This window comes from Microcaecilia unicolor, chromosome 5 (assembly GCF_901765095.1).
Source record: "Microcaecilia unicolor chromosome 5, aMicUni1.1, whole genome shotgun sequence".
In the NCBI taxonomy this organism is placed as follows: Eukaryota; Metazoa; Chordata; class Amphibia; order Gymnophiona; family Siphonopidae; genus Microcaecilia; species Microcaecilia unicolor.
The window spans coordinates 284,694,628-284,715,794 of record NC_044035.1 but is presented as its reverse complement, the minus strand read 5'-3'; the positions used below and the strand labels follow the sequence as shown (position 1 = coordinate 284,715,794).

Below are 21,167 nucleotides of genomic sequence, written 5' to 3'. Positions count from 1 at the left end.
AACCATACTTGAGCTGTAGAAATTGACTATTAAATGACCCGAAGATGAGAGAGAGAAGGTGCAATAGTGCTGATGTTGATTGACTTGCTGCTGTTAGAACTTGTGAATAAATTAAGTCACTCAGAAACAGTCAATCTCAGGAGCTCTGTTTGATTAACAAAAGCTCATGATATAATACTGGGGAAAAGGCAAATTGAAGAGTAAATATGGAACTTTTTCCCAGAGAAAGCTTTTCATGGTAGATGGTGGAAGCAAAGAAAACCTGGGATAAGTGCAGTAGATCCTTAGTGGTGGGGAAGTGAAGGCACAGGAGCATCCAAAGCTAGAAACATACTCTATGCGACATGCCCCCTAGCACTCCTACCCCACCCCTGTACCACTATGTAATTTTTTATGAAAGGCCTTTTCTGCTTGTGCAGTAATCATTACACATTGAACACCTTTATCAGAATACTTCTAATATGTATAAATTATATATGTATTTAGTAAGCCTGAACATATAAGTTGGCTCACAAAATATATACGTATAGCTTCTTCATTTAAAGACTGAATTTGAACATATACAGCATCATTTTAAATAGGTCGTAGAAATAGGAATTGAACTGTACAGGTGAGTGCATTTCAGTTTTCACCTGTATTTTAGAATAGATTCTGCTGATGTAGAGCCTGTCCTAAAATACAGGGAAATGGACGCTTATGCGTCAGGTGCATACTGCACAAACATCCATTTTTGAAGAAAAAAATGTATATAATTTAGAAGTTTAGGAAGCTGGCACATAACCATTTATGTTCCCAACACTGTCACGGTGACTTGTTAACTTTTCTAGTTTGGTATTGGGGGGGGGGGGGGGGGGGGGTTCAAAAACTACTGAGGGATTAAGAGGCAATTAACCCCGCCCAATAGCAGCTGCTCACTGAATCCTAAATGTGCTTAGTAGCAGGTGTAACTCCCAGCATTGATCTTTTTGGACATAAGATGTTTCCTTCTGAAATGGGGACTAAACGTCTAGGAACTTGCCATGCCCTTGTTCCATGCAAAATACTCCCAGGTCATGTGCCCTTGTAATTTGCACATATTTGGGTGTAATACATGCATATCCCAGGCTTTGTAAAATGGGGACTTAGACATTTATGCAAGATAAATGTTTAAGTGCCAGTTTATGCACTTAGTAAACCCAAATAGGGCTTGTAAAATGAGGGCCATAGGTTATACGTACAATTGGAAACAGTTTCAAATGCTCTGGCCCTTCCTCTAGTAAAACACCTAACATTTGGTCATATAAGGGGTAACTTTATAAAGGTTTTCCTTTATAAATAATATTTTACATGGAGAAAAGCCTTTTTATAGAATTGTACTGTCATATATAAGCATTCCTAGTATGTGTGCCAAAATGTTGCACGTGCTTTTAAGTGGACCATGTATAATCATTTCCAGTGTGTAGTTGGGTTAAGTGGAAAAGGAATTGCAATGTGCGTTGTGATGAGTCAATCCCAGATGGCCCCACTAGGGGTTTGGATTCTCAGCAAAACAACCCTTAGGGATAAAGCTTGTTCTGTCCCTAAACCTAAAGGAGGGAAAGAAAAACTGGAGTGCCTTCAGTATCTGCTATGGGGCCACAGGGGACTAGCCCCCATAGATTTGCCCCTGGACCCCCCTACCGACAACCCTCTCAACCCCCTCCTCCCGCCGTCACTCCGCCGTCGCGCCTCACCTCCCTTTGCTGTCGGGGGACCCTAACCCCCGCCAGCCGAAGTCTCCTTCCTTCCTTTAGGATTGGTTTCTGACGTCCTGCACGCACGTACAACGTGCAGGACGTCAGACTCACAGAAACAGAGCTTGTTTCTGTGAGTCTGACGTCCTGCACGTTGTACGTGCATGCAGGACGTCAGAAACCAAACCCAAACGAAGGAAGGAAGGAAGGAAGGAGACTTCGGCTGGCAGGGGTTGGGGTCCCCCGCCAGCAAAGGGAGGTGAGGCGCGACAGCGGAGTGACGGAGGGAGGGGGGTTCAAAGTAGTTGGAGCCAGGTGGTGGTGTCGTGGGCGGGCGGGTGGTGGTGTCGTCGTCTTCGGTGAGAGGGGGGTGTTGGCGGCGGCGGGCGGGGTGGTGGTGGTGTCGTTGTCTTCTTCAGCGGGGGGGGGGGGGGGGTCAGCGGCGTGGGGGGGGGGGGGCTAAAATGTGCCCCCTCACCTCGGCTCTGGCCCCCCCTACCGTTGAAGTTCAGATACGCCCCTGCCTTCAGGAAGGATTAGGTTTTTTCCTGCTAACCAAGAGGTGAGAAAGTTCAGCTCCCCTGGCTGGAAAAAGCAAGACCTGCCTCATCAGGAGGGAAAGCTGGGGGGGGGGGGAGGAGCCAGGCCTAGTCCTAGCTGAGAATAGGCAGAGGGCAGAGAGGAAAGAAAGCACCAGGGAAGCCAAAGGTGTCTCTCTCTCCTGCCTGGAGGTTATGAAGTGTAGGGAGAAAGTTAACCCTAACTCTGGCTGTGAAGCAGAGGATGGTGAACTGGAATAGGAAGCCTGCTAAAGGAATTCCAGGTATTGCAAAAGGCAGTTGTGGAAAGCCACAGAAAGAAACTTGTTGAAGTGGAGAGCTGTCAGCTCTCAATAGGGAAGGGGGCAGACTAGGGTTACCATATGGCTCCAGAAAAAGGAGGACGGATTGAGCCAGCCGGGTTTTACTTCCATTGCTTTCCATTGAAAGCAATGGAAGTAAAACCCGGCTGGCTCAATTACTTCCATTGAAAGCAATGGAAGTAAAACCCGGCTGGCTCAATCCGTCCTCCTTTTTCTGGAGCCATATGGTAACCCTAGGGCAGACCGCTAGAAGAAGCTTATGGGAGCGGAGAGCTGCCAGCCCTCAGTGCAGGGGGTAGACCACAGAAAGAAGCCTGTGGGAGTGGGGGAGCTGCCAGCCTCAGTAGTGGAGGGGCAGACTGCTGAAAGAAGTTTGTGAGAAATATTTGAAGTTGGACCAGATACCCCTGGTGAAACAGAACCCGGCGGTACAGAAAACTCTTTGATTTTGCATTGTGGACACTAGCAGTTTGATGTTTACCTTTTGTTTGTTACACTGGTGTTAAAACTGCTTGGTTGGAATAAAGGAAGAAAACCCGGAATGGATTACTCTGTGGCCTTGACCTGAATTCAGGAAAATTATAAAGCTGGGAGTGTGGACCAAATGATAGAAGGGCTCAAGGGACCCGGGACCCAGAGTTATTATCACAATGTGCATATTTTATAAAATCTACGAGTACACATATAGAATACATGCATAAATTTACATCATCTTTTTGTGTGGGATTTTACCCACTATTAAGACTGATTCTGGGTGCTTAGGTTGCTTTTTAAAACAGGCTTAAATAGGCATATTTTTTAACTTTTCACATAGGTGCCGTAGTACAAAATCATTCCTCACAGTGTCTTATATGACCAAAATGTAGCTGTTCTGCAGCCTGGCAGTTTATTAAATAAAGTTTCTATGGTACCTGATGCCAATTGCATATGTCCTTTAAATATCAAACTCAAGGACATTAAAATATAGCAACAAATAAAAAACATAGGGGGCTCATTTTTGATGCAGGAAAACATCGAAAAAGCAGCACAAAGCGGCAGATGGACAATTTTTGCGAAAATGTCCAAATTGCTATTTTTGAAACCCATTTTAAGACATGTTTCTATGCAATACATCTGTAGTGTGTCTAGATCACAAGGGGGTGTGTTGGGGGGGGGGGGGGGGCAGAATTTGGGCATTCCCAAAAATTGGACATTTTTCTGCCATAATGAAACAAAGCTAAAACGTCCAGGGCTAAAATTTAGACATTTTGGTCTAGACCTGTTTCAATCAAACTAAGTCAGAAAATGGTGCCCTAAATAACCACTAGAGAGTTTAAGGCATGACCCCCTCTGACTTCCCTAGTGGTCACTGACCCTCTCCCACACCCCAAAGATATGACAGAAACAGTACCTACCAGCCTGTATGATAGTTTCCAGTCATATTAGAGCAGCATTCATTTCCCTGGAGTAGCCTAGTGGTTGGTACAGTGCATTGTAGAGAAGGGAACCCAGGCCCATATCCCACTCTGTTACTTGTGGTGGAAAGTGTCAGCCCTCAAAAACAAGCCAAAAACCTACTGTACCCACTTATAGGTGACACTTGCAGCCTTAAGGGTTATTGTAGTGCTGTACGGTTGTAGTGCTGTACAGTAGGGTTTTGGTGGATTTTGAAGGGCTCACCATACAATATAAGGGGGTAAAGGTGAGATTTGTACCTGGGACCTTTCATATGATGCTCCACTGTTCTGCCGGGACGTCTGTGTGGCCAGTCTACTAAGAATGCTGGTCCCCCATACATCCCAATGGCTTGTGGTTTTTCCCCCTGGATTTTTTTTGCTTTGAAAATAGTCCAAAAAGGTAGACACACTAAGCACAACAACATTTAGCAAATGGCTGTTTTCGAAACAATAAGAAAAATGTTTTTTCTGGTTCAAAAATTGCTATGTTTGCCACTTGAATTTTGGACATTTTCAGCAAAACATCCAAAGTCGGATTGAGGCGTTATATTGAAAATGCCCCTTGTAATCTAAAAATAAATATTTTCTCAACTGACCATAATTATGACTAAAGAGCAAGTGAAGTGTAACCAGTCCTCTAAGAAGCAAAGTTCCTGAGGGAACTGGTTATACACAATATGCAAAATTACTGGTTGGCTTCCTCAGATTTCAGTCTCCACCTTTGTCCATTTATTGGCCACTGCACTGTTCCTTTGTGCTTGCTCTGCTTGTGTCTCTCTTTCTCTCCAGTCTGCTTGCTCAGCATAGAAAATGAAGACTGATAAAGACCATATGCCCTATCCAGTCTGCCCATCCTTACCATCTATTGTTTCCTCTCCCTTAGAGGTCCTATGTACTTGTCCCAAACTTTCTTGAATTCAGTTACAGGAAACTGCAAGACTGGGCATCCAAATGGCAGAAGAAATTTAATATGGACAAATGCAAAGTGATGCACATTGGAAAGAGTAATCCGAATCATAGTTAACTGATGCTGATGTCCACCTTGGGAGGTCAGCATCCAAGAAAAAGATCTAGGTGTCGTTGTAGATAATACGCTGAAATCTACTCAGTGTGTGGTGGCGTCCAAAAAAGCATGTATTAGGAATGGGATGGTAAATAAGACCAAAAATACTATAATGCCTCTGTATTGCTCCATGGTGCGACCTTACCTTGAGTATTGCTTTCAGTTCTGGTCGCCATATCTCAAAAAAGGTATAGTGGAATTAGAAAAGGTTCAAAGAAGAGGGACCAAAATGATAAAGGGAATGGAACTCCTCTCACATAAGGAAAGGCTAAAGAGGTTAGGGCTCTTCAGTTTGGAAAAGAGACTGATAAGGGGAGATGTGGTTGAGGTCTACAAGATCCTAAGTGATGTAGAATAAGTAGAAGTGAATCGATTTTTTTTACTTGTTCCAAAAGTACAAAGACTAGGGGACACTCAAGGAAGTTACATGGAAATACTTAAAACAGGAGGAAATATTTTTTCACTAAACAAATAGTTAAGATCTGGAACTCTTTTTCAGAGGATGTGGTAATATCTGGGTTTAAATAAAGGTTTGAACAAGTTCCTGGAGGAAAAGTCCATAGTCTGCTATTGAGACAGACATGGGGGAAGCTACTGCTTGCCCTGGGATTGATAGCATGGAATATTGCTACTAATTGGGTTTCTGCCAAGTACTTGTGGCCTGCTTGGCCACTGTTGGGAACAGGATACTGGGCTAGATGGACCATTGGTCTGACCCAGTATGACTATTCTTATGTTCTAAGTTTTCATTTCCACCACCTCCACTGTTCCATGAATTCACCACCCTTTCCATGAAAAAGTATTTCCATAGGTTGTACTCCTGAGTCTGTCCCTTTTTACTGAGTCAATGACAACATTGTAGACAGAGAAAAATTTGTGACCTGCTAGGATATTCCCATTCCTACTGATAAAAAGCTTGATGCATGTGGTAAAGGAGAAAAGCACAAAAAGTGAATTACTAGTAGACGTGTCGGTACCAAGCCACTATTTTCCTACGTGTGGAGAAAGAGATGATTATCAAATACCAATGAATACAAATGAAGGGCAATTCTATAACTTGGTATCTGCATTTGCACGCCACGTGTGCACGTTAATGGACAAATTACCAGCACTTTTGTGGATAAGTGTATCCTTACACACAAGTGGCAGCAATACAACTAAACACTGTTCTGTAAGGACATGCATAAGTGACATAGCATGTAAACGCAAGGGGACATTCACATGGGAGAGGCATTGTGGGTTGCCAGTTACACGTACAACTTTCAGAATACTGTACATTCCACATGTGCTTGCTGCTTTTAAATGCCCGCAGTTATGTCAGGTCTATGGCTGGTATAGCTGTAAGCATCTAAATATAAGGAACACCAGTGCTTGACTATATTAATATTTTTAAATGTTTTCTGGGCACTCAGATGCCATTATAAAATAAGTTGTCACCGCATGGCATTGGGGCACCTAAAAGGAGGAACCCACTTATACAATCTCCCCATTAGTGACCATCCCCCATATTTTCAAAACCATTTAACTGGCCAAGAATGGCACCTGGCCAATTAAATGGCACTTAACCCACTGTCCATCCATATTCAGGAGGGGATAGCCGGTTATCCCTTGCTGAATATTCCCGGGTAGTGCCTAGGAGATAATTGGCTATCCCTGAATATTAAATTCCGTCCGGCTATTGTAAGTGGCCACATTGGGTTGCTTAAATAGCTGGTATATCTTTAGCCAGTTTAAAGTTAACTGGCTATCTTCAATTATCGGATATTCAGTGCCGGCACCGGAAACTGCCCAGCATTGAATATCTAGGCTGACCGCCACCCATGGGAGTTTGCCAGGCTCCCTCCAGCGGTCTGAATATCAGCCCTCATGTAAATGTGGCAGAAAGGTACAGAAGTTGTCCTAATTGTAGTGGGCATCATTAGTCTGCTTAAAAAGAATTCCCAATGCATCTGATATGTTCAGAACTTCAGGTAGAGATGCTCTTTGTCACAGTTTGAGGAGCACTAGCTGTAAATTTGAGAGATTAAGATGATTCTCCGAGGACAAGCAGGCTGCTTGTTCTCACGACTGGGTGACGTCCGCGGCAGCCCCCACCAACCGGAAAAAAGCTTCGCGGGACGGTCGGCACGCAGGGCACGCCCACCGCGCATGCGCGGCCGTCTTCCCGCCCGTGCGCGACCGCTCCCGCCAGTTCCTTTTTTTCCGCGCCTGGAGAGAGTCGTGCCTGTGCCGCTCTCTCTGTTTCAGCCCCGGAAAAACCGTCGCGTTTACGCGAATTTCTTTTATTTCTTCTTTTTTATTGAATTGCCGCGCGCTCCACTTTTTCTTTCTTAAAAAAAAAAAAAAAAAAAAAAAGGAGCACGCGCTCCCATTTTCCCTCGCTTCCAGCGGGGACGTTGCGTTGCGGCCTGGTGGCCGCACGGTCGTTTTTCTTTTTCGAGGTGTGATTTCCGCCACCATCGACGACTTTAATTTCGCCGACGCGATTTTTCCGTCGATGTCCTCGAAGGTCCCGAGTGGATTTAAAAAGTGTGGTCGGTGCGGCCGGCCCATCTCGCAGACCGACACCCACGCTTGGTGCCTCCAGTGCCTCGGGCCGGAGCACAATTTCAAGTCGTGTCCCCTGTGTCTCGGTCTCCGGAAACGGACTCAGGTTGCGAGGCAAGTTCAACGGGACCGTATTTTTGGAACTTGCGCCGGCCCCTCGACGTCGACCTCGATGGCATCGGTATCGACGCCCGGTCCTTCGGTACCGGTATCGATGCCCGAGACATCGGCACCGATGGCATCGACCCCAGGAGAACAGGTCCCGTCGGCCCGCCGGTCCGCCGGTGAGGGTAGAGGTGAGAGGCCGCGTGGGCAGTCGGCCCCGGTCACTCCCTCAGCCCATGGCCCACGGGACCGAACCCTGTCTGACCCGGCTCCTCGAGACCGAGGGGGATCGTCATCCTCCTCCTCCATGCCTCCCGGCGCCGGTGACGGGCATCGGAAGAAGGATAAGAAGCGCCGTCACCGGTCGCCCTCGATGCACATAGGAGAGGAGTCGACGCCGAAGCGTCTCCATCGAGAGGAGAGATCCCCGTCGGTGATAGAGGTGCCGACACAACAGGGTCCCGGCACCTCGGTGTCGTCTCCTGGCTCCCACCAGATTCTGGCACCGACACCCCTACCGGCCCCACCGCCTTTCCCGGCAGCGGGCCTGGACGAGTGCCTCAGAGCCATCCTTCCGGGGATCCTGGAAGGGCTGATGCGCCAGGCTGTGCCGGCGCCGGGGGTGCTTGCGCCCTCGGCGCCGATGACTGTGGCGCCGGCGAGCTCTAGCCCGGCGCCGGGGCAGTCGACACCGCCGCCGCTTGCGGTGCCGGTCTCGACCGCCACGCAGGTGGAGTCCCCGTCGACGTCGATGGAGGGAGCTCCGTCCCCGCCGACGCGGGAGCCCACCGCTCGACGACACCGAGACCCTGGTGCCTCGACGTCGAGCCGGGCCCGGTTCAGGACTCAGCTACATGAGCTTATGTCCGATACCGAGGATGAGGACTCGTGGGGGGAAGAGGAGGACCCTAGATATTTCTCTTCAGAGGAGTCTACGGGCCTTCCCTCGGACCCCACGCCTTCACCGGAGAGGAAGCTCTCACCTCCTGAGAGTCTCTCCTTTGCCTCCTTTGTGCGGGATATGTCTATCAGCATTCCCTTTCCCGTGGTCTCTGTGGAAGAGCTGAGGGCCGAGATGCTCGAGGTCCTCAACTATCCATCACCACCTAGAGAGTCCTCCACGGTACCGCTGCACAATGTCCTCAAGGAGACACTGCTTCGGAACTGGGTGCGACCATTAACTAACCCCACCATTCCCAAGAAAGCAGAGTCCCAGTACAGGATCCACTCGGACCCAGAGTTAATGCGGCCACAATTGCCCCATGACTCAGCGGTCGTGGATTCTGCTCTCAAGAGGGCACGGAGTTCGAGGGATACCGCCTCGGCGCCCCCGGGGCGGGAGTCTCGCACTCTGGACTCGTTTGGGAGGAAGGCCTACCAATCCTCCATGCTCGTGACCTGCATCCAATCATACCTGCTCTATATGAGCATTCACATGCGGACCTATGTGCAACAACTGGCGGACCTGGTCGAGAAGCTCCCGCCGGAGCAGTCCAGGCCTTATCAGGAGGTGGTCAGGCAGCTGAAGGCGTGCAGAAAGTTCCTGTCCAGGGGTATCTATGACACCTGTGACGTGGCATCTCGTGCTGCGGCCCAAGGCATAGTGATGCGCAGGCTCTCATGGCTGCGGGCCTCTGACCTGGACAACCGCACCCAGCAGAGACTGGCCGACGTCCCTTGCCGGGGGGATAACATTTTTGGTGAGAAGGTCGAGCAGATGGTGGACCAACTGCATCAGCGGGAAACCGCTCTCGACAAGCTCTCCCACCGGGCGCCTTCAGCATCCACCTCCACAGGTGGACGTTTTTCCCGGGCCCGGCAGGCTGCACCCTATTCTTTTGCGAAGCGTAGGTACAACCAGCCGGCCCGAAGGCCTCGTCAGGCACAGGGACAGCCCCAGCGCGCTCGTTCTCGTCAACAGCGTGCGCCTAAGCAGCCCCCTGCGCCTCCACAGCAAAAACCGGGGACGGGCTTTTGACTGGATCCACGGGAACATAGCCGCCCTACAAGTGTCCGTACCGGACGATCTGCCGGTCGGAGGGAGGTTAAAATTTTTTCACCAAAGGTGGCCTCTCATAACCTCCGACCAGTGGGTTCTCCAAATAGTGCGGTGCGGATACGCCCTGAATTTGGCCTCCCTGCCTCCAAATTGTCCTCCGGGAGCTCAGTCTTTCAGCTCCCATCACAAGCAGGTACTTGCAGAGGAACTCTCCGCCCTTCTCAGCGCCAATGCGGTCGAGCCCGTACCACCCGGGCAGGAAGGGCAGGGATTCTATTCCAGGTACTTCCTTGTGGAAAAGAAAACAGGGGGGATGCGTCCCATCCTAGACCTGAGAGGCCTGAACAAATTCCTGGTCAAAGAAAAGTTCAGGATGCTTTCCTTGGGCACCCTTCTGCCAATGATTCAGAAAAACGATTGGCTATGTTCCCTGGATTTAAAGGACGCATATACTCACGTCCCGATACTGCCAGCTCACAGACAGTATCTCAGATTCCGCCTGGGCGCACGGCACTTTCAGTATTGTGTGCTGCCCTTTGGGCTCGCCTCTGCCCCACGAGTGTTTACCAAGTGCCTCGTGGTGGTAGCGGCCTACCTACGCAAGCTGGGAGTGCACGTGTTCCCATATCTCGACGATTGGCTGGTCAAGAACACCTCGGAGGCAGGAGCCCTCCGGTCCATGCAGTGCACTATTCAACTTCTGGAGCTGCTGGGGTTTGTGATAAATTACCCAAAGTCCCATCTCCAGCCAACCCAGTCTCTGGAATTCATAGGAGCGCTGCTGAATACCCAGATGGCTCAGGCCTACCTTCCCGAAGCGAGGGCCACCAATCTCCTGGCCCTGGCTTCGCAGACCAGAGCGTCTCAGCAGATCACAGCTCGGCAGATGTTGAGACTTCTGGGTCATATGGCCTCCACAGTTCATGTGACTCCCATGGCTCGTCTTCACATGAGATCTGCTCAATGGACCCTAGCTTCCCAGTGGTTCCAAGCCACCGGGAATCTAGAAGATGTCATCCGCCTCTCCACCAGTTGCCGCACTTCACTGCTCTGGTGGACCATCCGGACAAATTTGACCCTGGGACGTCCATTCCAAATTCCGCAGCCCACGAAAGTGCTGACGACGGATGCATCTCACCTGGGGTGGGGAGCTCATGTCGATGGGCTTCACACCCAGGGTCTGTGGTCCCTCCAGGAAAAGGATCTGCAGATCAACCTCCTGGAGCTCCGAGCGATCTGGAACGCACTGAAGGCTTTCAGAGATCGGCTGTCCTACCAAATTATCCAAATTCGGACAGACAATCAGGTTGCAATGTATTACGTCAACAAGCAGGGGGGCACCGGATCTCGCCCCCTGTGTCAGGAAGCCGTCGGGATGTGGTGTTGGGCGTGCCGGTTCGGCATGCTTCTCCAAGCCACGTACCTGGCAGGCGTAAACAACAGTCTGGCCGACAGACTGAGCAGAGTCATGCAACCGCACGAGTGGTCGCTCCATTCCAGAGTGGTACGCAAGATCTTCCGAGAGTGGGGCACCCCCTCGGTGGATCTTTTCGCCTCTCAGACCAACCACAAGCTGCCTCTGTTCTGTTCCAGACTTCAGACACACGGCAGGCTAGCGTCAGATGCCTTTCTCCTTCATTGGGGGACCGGCCTCCTGTATGCTTATCCTCCCATACCTTTGGTGGGGAAGACCTTACTGAAGCTCAAGCAAGACCGCGGCACCATGATTCTGATAGCGCCCTTTTGGCCCCGTCAGATCTGGTTCCCTCTTCTTCTGGAGTTGTCCTCAGAAGAACCGTGGAGATTGGAGTGTTTTCCGACTCTCATTTCGCAGAACGACGGAGCGTTGCTGCACCCCAACCTTCAATCCCTGGCTCTCACGGCCTGGATGTTGAGGGCATAGACTTCGCTACGTTGGGTCTGTCTGAGGGTGTCTCCCGGGTCTTGCTTGCCTCTAGGAAGGATTCCACTAAGAAGAGTTACTTTTTCAAGTGGAGGAGGTTTGTCGTTTGGTGTGAGAGCAAGGCCCTAGAACCTCGTTCTTGCCCTGCACAGAACCTGCTTGAATACCTTCTGCACTTATCAGAGTCTGGCCTCAAGACCAACTCAGTAAGGAATCACCTTAGTGCGATTAGTGCTTACCATTATCGTGTGGAAGGTAAAGCCATCTCTGGAGAGCCTTTAGTCGTTCGATTCATGAGAGGCTTGCTTTTGTTAAAGCCCCCTATCAAGCCTCCTACAGTGTCATGGGATCTCAATGTCGTTCTCACCCAGCTGATGAAACCTCCTTTTGAGCCACTGAATTCATGCCATCTGAAGTACTTGACCTGGAAGGTCATTTTCTTGGTGGCAGTTACTTCAGCTCGTAGGGTCAGTGAGCTTCAAGCCCTGGTAGCTCATGCTCCGTATACCAAATTTCATCACAACAGAGTAGTGCTCCGCACCCACCCAAAGTTCCTGCCGAAGGTGGTGTCGGAGTTCCATCTTAACCAGTCAATTGTCTTGCCAACATTCTTCCCCAGGCCGCATACCCGCCCTGCTGAACGTCAGTTGCACATATTGGACTGCAAGAGAGCATTGGCCTTCTACTTGGAGCGGACACAGCCCCACAGACAGTCCGCCCAATTGTTTATTTCTTTCGACCCTAACAGGCTAGGGGTCGCTGTCGGGAAACGCACCATCTCCAATTGGCTAGCAGATTGCATTTCCTTCACTTACGCCCAGGCTGGGCTGACTCTTGAGGGTCATGTCACGGCTCATAGTGTCAGAGCCATGGCAGCGTCGGTGGCCCACTTGAAGTCAGCCACTATTGAAGAGATCTGCAAGGCTGCGACGTGGTCATCTGTCCACACATTCACATCACATTACTGCCTCCAGCAGGATACCCGACGCGACAGTCGGTTCGGGCATTCGGTGCTGCAGAATCTGTTTGGGGTGTAAATCCAACTCCACCCTCCAGGACCCGAATTTATTCTGGTCAGGCTGCACTCTCAGTTAGTTGTTCTTCGTAGGTCAATTTTCTGTTGTACCCTCGCCGTTGCGAGGTTCGATTGACCTGGGTTCTTGTTTTGAGTGAGCCTGAGAGCTAGGGATACCCCAGTCGTGAGAACAAGCAGCCTGCTTGTCCTCGGAGAAAGTGAATGATACATACCTGTAGCAGGTGTTCTCCGAGGACAGCAGGCTGATTGTTCTCACCTACCCTCCCTCCTCCCCTTTGGAGTTGTGTGTTTCATCTTTTGCTAGTCATTCAACTGGCGGGAGCGGTCGCGCACGGGCGGGAAGACGGCCGCGCATGCGCGGTGGGCGTGCCCTGCGTGCCGACCGTCCCGCAAAGCTTTTTTCCGGTTGGTGGGGGCTGCCGCGGACGTCACCCAGTCGTGAGAACAATCAGCCTGCTGTCCTCGGAGAACACCTGCTACAGGTATGTATCATTCACTTTTTTAACATACTCATGTCAAAGAAATGTTGAAAGCTACAGTATTTGAAGACATTACTCTAGTAATCTAATATTGGTGTTATTATAGCATGTAGGGTATACACTATGTTACCCCATGGCTGTAATTGAAGGCATTGACATAATTGATAACATCAGTTTTTCACCACACCTGAGATTTGGGATTTTAAAACATTTATACTTAATCTGCCTGCAAAAGACTTGGGGCTCCTTTTACTAAGGTGTGCTAATGGCTTTAGCACACGCTAGCGATTAGCACGTGCTAAATGCTAAGAAGTCCATAGGAATAAAATGGGCTTTCCTAGCATTTAGTGTACGCTAATCATTAGCGTGTGCTAAATCCATTAGCACACTTTAGTAAAAGGCGCCCTTTATTTTGTTTGTAATACAAACGCAGGTCAACTATTGTGTTAGACTGGCAGGAGAGTGCACATTTGTTGTTGAAGTGTTATCAGTGGCATCAGAAAAAGTGTCCCTTGGCTTCTCAGAAGTAAAGGTACCATTGTGCTTAGTGACTGACTCATCTACTCGTAACATTATAACGGTTTGTTGCAGATCAATCCTCGGCTGGATGGGTGTATCCGGGGCTGGAATCTGATGAGGCAGGGAGACTCTGGCGTGAAGGAAGTTATTCAGGAAAAAAAAAGCAAGCACTGTTTAGTAACAGTGGATAGAGGGTCCTACTACCCAGGTTCTGGATTTGCCAAGTTTCAGCTGAACTATAGTAAGTGATATTTCCATCCTATATTCATATGGCATGACTTAATTAAATCACGGGAGGCAGATATTCAGCATCTGACACATTACTTAATTTAATCACAAAGACTTACATGGTCAGTGTCTATTGCCAATTGCATAAGTCCTTTTAAATATCAAACTTAAGAACATTAAAATATTACAACAAACATAAAATGTAATATAATAATGTCATTATTTTTCTCTACTTCACTTATTTATGTCTAAATAACAACCACTTTCAATGCAGAAAAAAGTCTATAAAGTTAAAAATGATGTATGTCTTTTGTGTAGAAAGTCAACACTGGCATTTCTCATGGATCACTTGCAGAAGCCAACATATTGGGGAGATGTCTGAATTGTTATCATTTTTGTTGGCAAGGAAGATCGAATTAAGAGAAATGCCTTATTTCTGATGAAGTCCAGAAGGCATGTCCAAAGTCATATAGTTAGTGGCAGAAAAGAGTCTTGACTTCATGTCTCACAGTTTAATGTTGTGGCCACAAGACCCCTTTTCTCCTTAGACGCTCAACTTACAACCCAGCAGATCCCACCTGTGAGATAAAAGCAAATTGCAACAGGAACTATTATCATATTTCCCTCAACAGGTATTGTTTATTTCATTTCTGTAGAAGTTGAAAAATCCCAACAGCTGAATGACCTCATTCAGATTTAGTGTTTCTGAAGGCCACATATGTGCCTTTTATCAAATTACAGAACAAAAAGCTGAAGGAACGCCTTTTGAAAAAACAATAGGAAACAAAAGACCCCCCCAAAAAGGGGGGTGACCACTGAATTTCAAACTCTGGGATATTTATTAGCAAATAAATACTATACAAAGGATGCTCTAAATTACTCCAAATACAACTATTATGGAACTCTCCTAATTTGTTTATTTTAATTACATACTCATTACTGAATATTATATCTTGTCCTGATACCATTATGTTATGTTTTATGTATTTATCCACTTCCAATCCTACATGATATACTTACGCACCTTTATTTGTAACAATTCTGAAATTATTATTCCGTTAATATGATTGCCGTGATATTCTTATGCACCTTATCTGTATCTATATTCTGAAATTCTTATTCTATTAATGTGAATGTCGTTGTAACATGTTGTAAGCCACATTGAGCCTGCAAATGGGTGGGAAAATGTGGGATACAAGTGCAGCAAATAAATAAATAAATATGACTCGATGCAGTACTGCGTTTCAGAGCAGAGGGAGTCTGCCTCAGGAGTCTTAGGGATGAATAAGAATACCAGTTTGTATAGTTGTCGGAGTACAACAAAACTTGCAATAGCCACCATCTAAATAAGTAGTGTGGTAAGTTGACCCAGAATATTGCAGGAACGAGAAGGCACTAGTGTAACAAATTACAAACGACCTACTGAAACGCAGTTCATTTTGTGTCAACTTACCACACTACTTATTTGGATGGTGGTAATTGCAATTTTTGCTGTATCCTAATTTTGCTGTAACTCATTCTCCGCTCCTCCTGCTCTTTGTTGGCTTGAGACTTGGGCATCTGCAAATGCATAAAACAGTTTTCACAGTTACTTATAGAAGCTGAGGCAGGCCCCTTGCAGTCTCTGTTGGTGAGGAAGAAAAAAAAACAAACAAACCCTGGTCTTGTTCTTTTTCTTTGAACAGATAACTCAGGAAGTGATGAAGGCTGGTTGGTTAATGTGACTCTGAATATTCGCCCATCAACAGGCACTGGAGTTTTGTTTGCCTTGGTTAATGATGACACAGTGCCCCTTGCTTTGTCTGTGGAACATTCACTCTCGGATAATGTGGAGGTGATTTCTCTTCAGTTACCTGTTGTAAATTGTTCCAGAGGAGTTTGAACATTCTCTCCAAACACATACTAAAGTGTGGTAGGGTTTTGTACATATCATATATTAACAGCAAAAAATGCAAAGCCTGTGTAAATGTAGGGGACGTGCCTAGAACTTTCCCAGCATTTACTGCACAGGGCAGACAGTTTGTACACAGGCAATTGATGGTGGTGGTAACTGCAGACACACTGTTAGCAGTTGTGACAGCTGGCAACTCCATGTCACGCCCAACGAGAATGAGGTTTTGTACTGCATTGTTGGTTTTAACATACGGTACACTTTACCATGGGTTCATGCTAATGTCTTCTGCACTCTAAAACCCTTGTTAGCTGCTTAACACAGATTAGTTAATGAGCCCCATAATGACTGGAAGAATAGAGCAAGTTTACTTTATGCAATACAGTATTTTCTGCTATAGCTGGTTTATATCACTTAAAAAATTCATGTGGGCTCAATATTCAGCCTATGGCAGTAGGTGGCTGGTAGGCCGCTTCCAGCCGTGGGCCGAGCTAACCCCGCACATTCAGTGTCTGGACATGCACAGCTCATGGAATTTAATATCCAGGTATGTCCACTGACTTGACAGTTAACCAGGCACCAGCCGATATTCAGTCCAGTGCCTGATTAACTTGCTGCATAAAGTTAGGACTGCTCTTTTGTTGTCCTAACTTTATGTGGTTACTTAGCCGGTTAGCGGACTGAAAATTGCCACTAACTTGCTAAGCTGATATTCTGCCTAACTCTGCCCTCAGACCTCCCCTAACCTAACCGTTTAGAGGTTGGCTGGTTAGTGGACATATTCATTGACACTAACTGGTTAAGTGCCACTGAAGAGTGGGTGCAGGCCAGCTTAGCAGGGTTTAACTGGGCAGGAGCCTCTCCTGCATACCAGGCCCTGTATGTTCATTGCTGCTTCAGTAATGGACTGACAGTAACCAAGGCTGCTAGAAAATGAGCAGACCAAGAACAGCCTGACTTTTTAAGCAAAAAAGTCTTTATGAGTGAATTTAGTAGCTAAGATGTCATGAGGCTAATTATGCTTACACCTGGCAGGTTTTCAGATATGTAGCTTATGGACTTTTCCTCTAGGAACGTGTCCAAATCTTTTTTTAAACCCAGCTACTTTAATTATTTTTGCCACATCCTCTGGCAACGGACTCTAGAGCTTAATTATGCAGTGAGTGAAAAATTATTTTTTCCAAGTTGCTGTAACTTCATCGTATGTCTCCTAGTCTTTTTACCCTTTGAAAGAATAAACACTCAATTCATATTTACCTGTTCCACTCCACTCAGGATTTTATAGACCTCTGTCATATTTCCCCTTATCTGTGTCTTCTCCAGCCTGATGAGTCCTAACCTCTGGAGAAGTTGTCCTATCCTCTTTATTAAAAAAAATATATATATATACAGTATATATAGACCACCTATAAACTAGATGGTTTCCAATTTAATAATATACACAATAAAGATATCATCACAAAACAACAAGAATCAGACTTAACATATAAAACTATAAAATTAACTAATCTCTTCATCACAATACAGTCTAATATAGCTGCTTCAAAAATCTGTTGTCACAAATAAGTGAGTCTTTAAAGATTTCTTGAACTTTTGGTTTCCCTTCTCTGTACCTTTTCTAATTCTGCTATATTTTCTTTGGAGATGCATCAACTAGAATTACATGGAATACTGAAGGTGCATTTGCACCATGGAGTGACAGAGAGACATTATGAATACTCTCTGTTTTATTCTTCAATTCTCCTATTTTATTCTGAAGAAATAAAGTGACTGTCTCCTTCCTTACCACAGAATCTCTTGGTCACAGTTGAGAATGTAACAGTTGCTCGCCTGCACTCCAAGAGACTGTGTACCAATAAAATTTTGCTAGTACAGCTGAAGGTGAACAGGAAGCTGGTGGAACTGTCGGCCTACTCACACTCTAACATCACTTATTCCGATAAAGCAGAACTGGAACAGCAGCTGTTCATACTGGACAATGCAATGAAAGGGCAAATTGAGACCTATCTTGGAGGCCTTCCAGGTAAATGTTTTCCCTTTTGTTCTCAAGGGTGATCACTGGCCGAAGACATCTTTTCACATTAGCTGAAAACGTTCCCCACAAGGAGCTATTATCTATAGTTTGTATCTAAACAGGTATTACAAACAGATTACTTTAATTTCTGGGGGAGAGGGATCAGTGGGGCAGACATCCAAAGATTTATTGAGGATGCAACACTTAGATGCTACTGCCAGACCACAAAGGTTTGCAGGTGAAATTAGAAAGCAGAAAGTAGGTGATACCTGGGGTGTAAAGACCAGAGGCTGAATTGAGGAAGGGCAAAGAGGGGCAGACTTCTGCCTGAGAAGCAGTGAGTGCATCATGCCACATGTAAGCAATGAAGATGAGAAGATTTGAAGGGAACATGAAGATGGCAGAATTATGCATCAGTTGGAACAACTCAGTAGAAGATATAGTGAGGCTAAAAAGGTGTTAGTGTATACCAATATGTAAGTGTAATGCAAACCCATCACCTGTGAAGCAATTATTGTTAGTGAAGGGTTGGGATGTTCATAATGGAAAATTTGCCCATTGTGGAGATTTTGCAGGTGTAGGACGTGGGGTAAATTTATGAAGGATTTACATGCTTAAATTTACGTGCTTAAAAGAGCTCTTGTAAAATATAGGAATTATGTGCATAAAAGTACACACAGTGCCAAGAATGCACATACTTGTACGTGACTGACGTTTAGGCATATTCGGGGGTTTGAATTATGTGTGGACAGAGTTGCAAGTTACATGTGTTGTTTATAACATTTATTCTTGCTCCCAAGCTGGCGTAAATGATTGTAGCTTCAATCTAGGTACGCTTTCTGCCACATTGCCCCTGGTATTATATAAAGACACATAGGGGCTCATTTTCAGAGCACTTAGACTTATTTCCTATGGAACTTTGTAAGTCTAAGTGCTTTGAAAATACGCCTCTTAAGCACCTATGCATTTACATGTAGGTGACCTGTTATAATATTACCCGCTTGTTGCCTCCCACTGTCCCTCCCATCACTTAGCATTCATGTTACTCCTCTTCAAATTCTATGTTGGCTTCCTCTTGGCATGCAGATAAAATTTAAGATTCTGGTCCTACTTTTTAAACTACAATATGGAAATGTCCCAGTTCATCTGCAAACATTTTTGAGCAGACATATACCTTGTCACTCCTTGCATTCTTTACCACAAGGATTATTGATTATGCCCTTATCAAAAGTAATGAGTAAAAGCAGCACAAGGGGCAGTGTGTTTTTAGTTGCAGTGCCGGTTTTGTGGACCGGCTTATGGATAATGTTTTCTCTTAAGCCTGTCTACTTAAAGTTTCAGAGAGGTGTTTGGATGCTTCCACTAGAATAATAATGTTTAATGCTGAGGTGCTATTAATGATGATAGCATTGTTATTTTTAATTCTTTTATTTTGTTGATGTGGTTGTAATTACAAAAATATTATGGATGGTTGGGCTATAAGTGAATTTAACTAACAATCTGTCCCATTTCCCAGATCAAAAAAGATATGACTGGATTGAGCAACCAGAAAGAGCAGTGCTTAGGGCCAACAGATCATTGGGAAATATGAAGGGGAAGTGGAAGACATTTGAACTGAAGATATATCTTTTTTTTCTTTTTGTAGATGTTCCAGTCACTGCCAGTCCGGTCAACGCTTACTATAATGGTTGCATGGATGTGACAGTCAACAGTATACCTCTGGATCTGGATGAAGCTCTCTTTAAACAGAATGACATTCATTCACATTCATGTCCATTGGTTTTATAAGGGACATTAATCATGTTACCATGGTACTAGCGTTTTCTCCACACTGATTCTGTAATGCCATTTTCTGACTCTTGTGTCTTATTAGACTCGCACCACATAATGAATACCCATGTAACATCATCTACCACTGCTCAACAAACATCCCCTTTATACAGAGCCTTTATAGGCAATTCTCTAAGGCACATGGGAAGTTAGACACCAGTTGTGCACTAAAGTTTATAGAACAGTGGCACTTAAATGCATGATTGGCACTATTAATTGGCTCACAAGTGCATAAGTGCTTGGCGCTATTCTATACAACTGATGCACAATTTGCATAATGCATAACCGAAAGTGGGCCGTGCCTGTGACATCTGGGGTATAAAGACAAGAGACTGTATTGTGGGTGGAGCATGAGCATGTCATGGGCAGGTCACCGTGTGACACTTGCAACTTATAGAATAATTTTATTGGGTGTGCTGCATGGCACATTTAGGTGCGTCAATTTACGCCAGCCATTGATCTAGCATAAGTCATTGCACCTAAGTTTCAGAACACCAAAGCCGCTTAGCACTTGTATTCTGTAACGGGTTAGGCATGCCCCAGTGCTGTTACAGAATTGGCGCTAACCCCCTAATTCTGTAAAAGTTGCCAAAAATTGTACGTGCAAATTTGTGCGCATGCCCAGTTTGCGCATACAATTTAATTACATAGCAAGCTAATTAGCTCCAATAATTGGATTTTAACAAGCAGTTATTGGCGCTAATTAAATTTAATTGAACTTTACATGCATAAATTTAGGTGCGGGATCTGCACCTAAATTTTACATGCAATCTGAAAAAGGGGGCATGGAAATGGGAGGGTCATCGGTGGAATGGGGGTGTTCCTAAAATTAACACGCATTGTTAAAGAATAACGAGGATTTACATTTGCACCACTTTTCAGCTGGTGTAAATGGCCGCATGTGAAATTAGGCACGATTCCCAGGCAGGAGTGTTATTCTATAAACTGCGCCTAACTTTAGGCATGGCTTATAGAATAGCACTTTTTTTGGCACTGATTTTCTTGGTGCCATATATAGAATCTAGCCCTTTGTTTTCAGATAGAAATGGTCAATTTCTACTTTGAAATGAGAAGCTAATATTTTTTAAGAAGTGGAACTTGGAAAGAGTTTGCATTGCAAATAATACCCAAAATAGCATTACGTTTTTGGTTGTAATCTTACCTGCCTCACAAGTTTGCATATAGTTTGCATTTAAACAGAATTTCATGTGCATTCCTTCTGCTTGAACTTTAGAAAAATCATTAACAATTTGATCTGTTACATCAGACTCTGAAATATGAGGAAAAAAATTACTGGCTTCAGCAGCACATCGTGAGAACTAGAAGCATGATTTCCTGTGAAGAAGCTTGTTTCACCATTCATACCAGCGAACGCGTAAACTCACAGGGATTCTGTTTCCATTTTCTTTTGCAGTGTACATGATGGATGATAAAAGTCCCATTTGCAGAGATTATGCCCTGAGCTGGTCCTTTTCTAGAACAGAATTACCTCTGGTTGTTATGCTTTCATGTTTTGGGTGTCCTTAGAGCTGTACCCCATAGT

At 45.8% G+C, this 21,167-nt stretch overlaps 1 protein-coding gene across 1 annotated transcript in view; it reads left to right on the top strand.

Moving 5' to 3' along the window:
• Positions 1-20,356, top strand: part of PROS1 (protein S) — an 81,710-nt gene extending 61,354 nt beyond the window's left edge. The window contains exons 12-15 of the mRNA XM_030204250.1: positions 13,734-13,902; positions 15,575-15,723; positions 17,572-17,803; positions 19,440-20,356. Coding sequence (XP_030060110.1) covers positions 13,734-13,902; positions 15,575-15,723; positions 17,572-17,803; positions 19,440-19,582 — 693 coding nt within the window. The 3' untranslated portion in view covers positions 19,583-20,356. The remainder of the gene's footprint in view (positions 1-13,733; positions 13,903-15,574; positions 15,724-17,571; positions 17,804-19,439) is intronic.
• Positions 20,357-21,167: the final 811 nt, after the last annotated feature.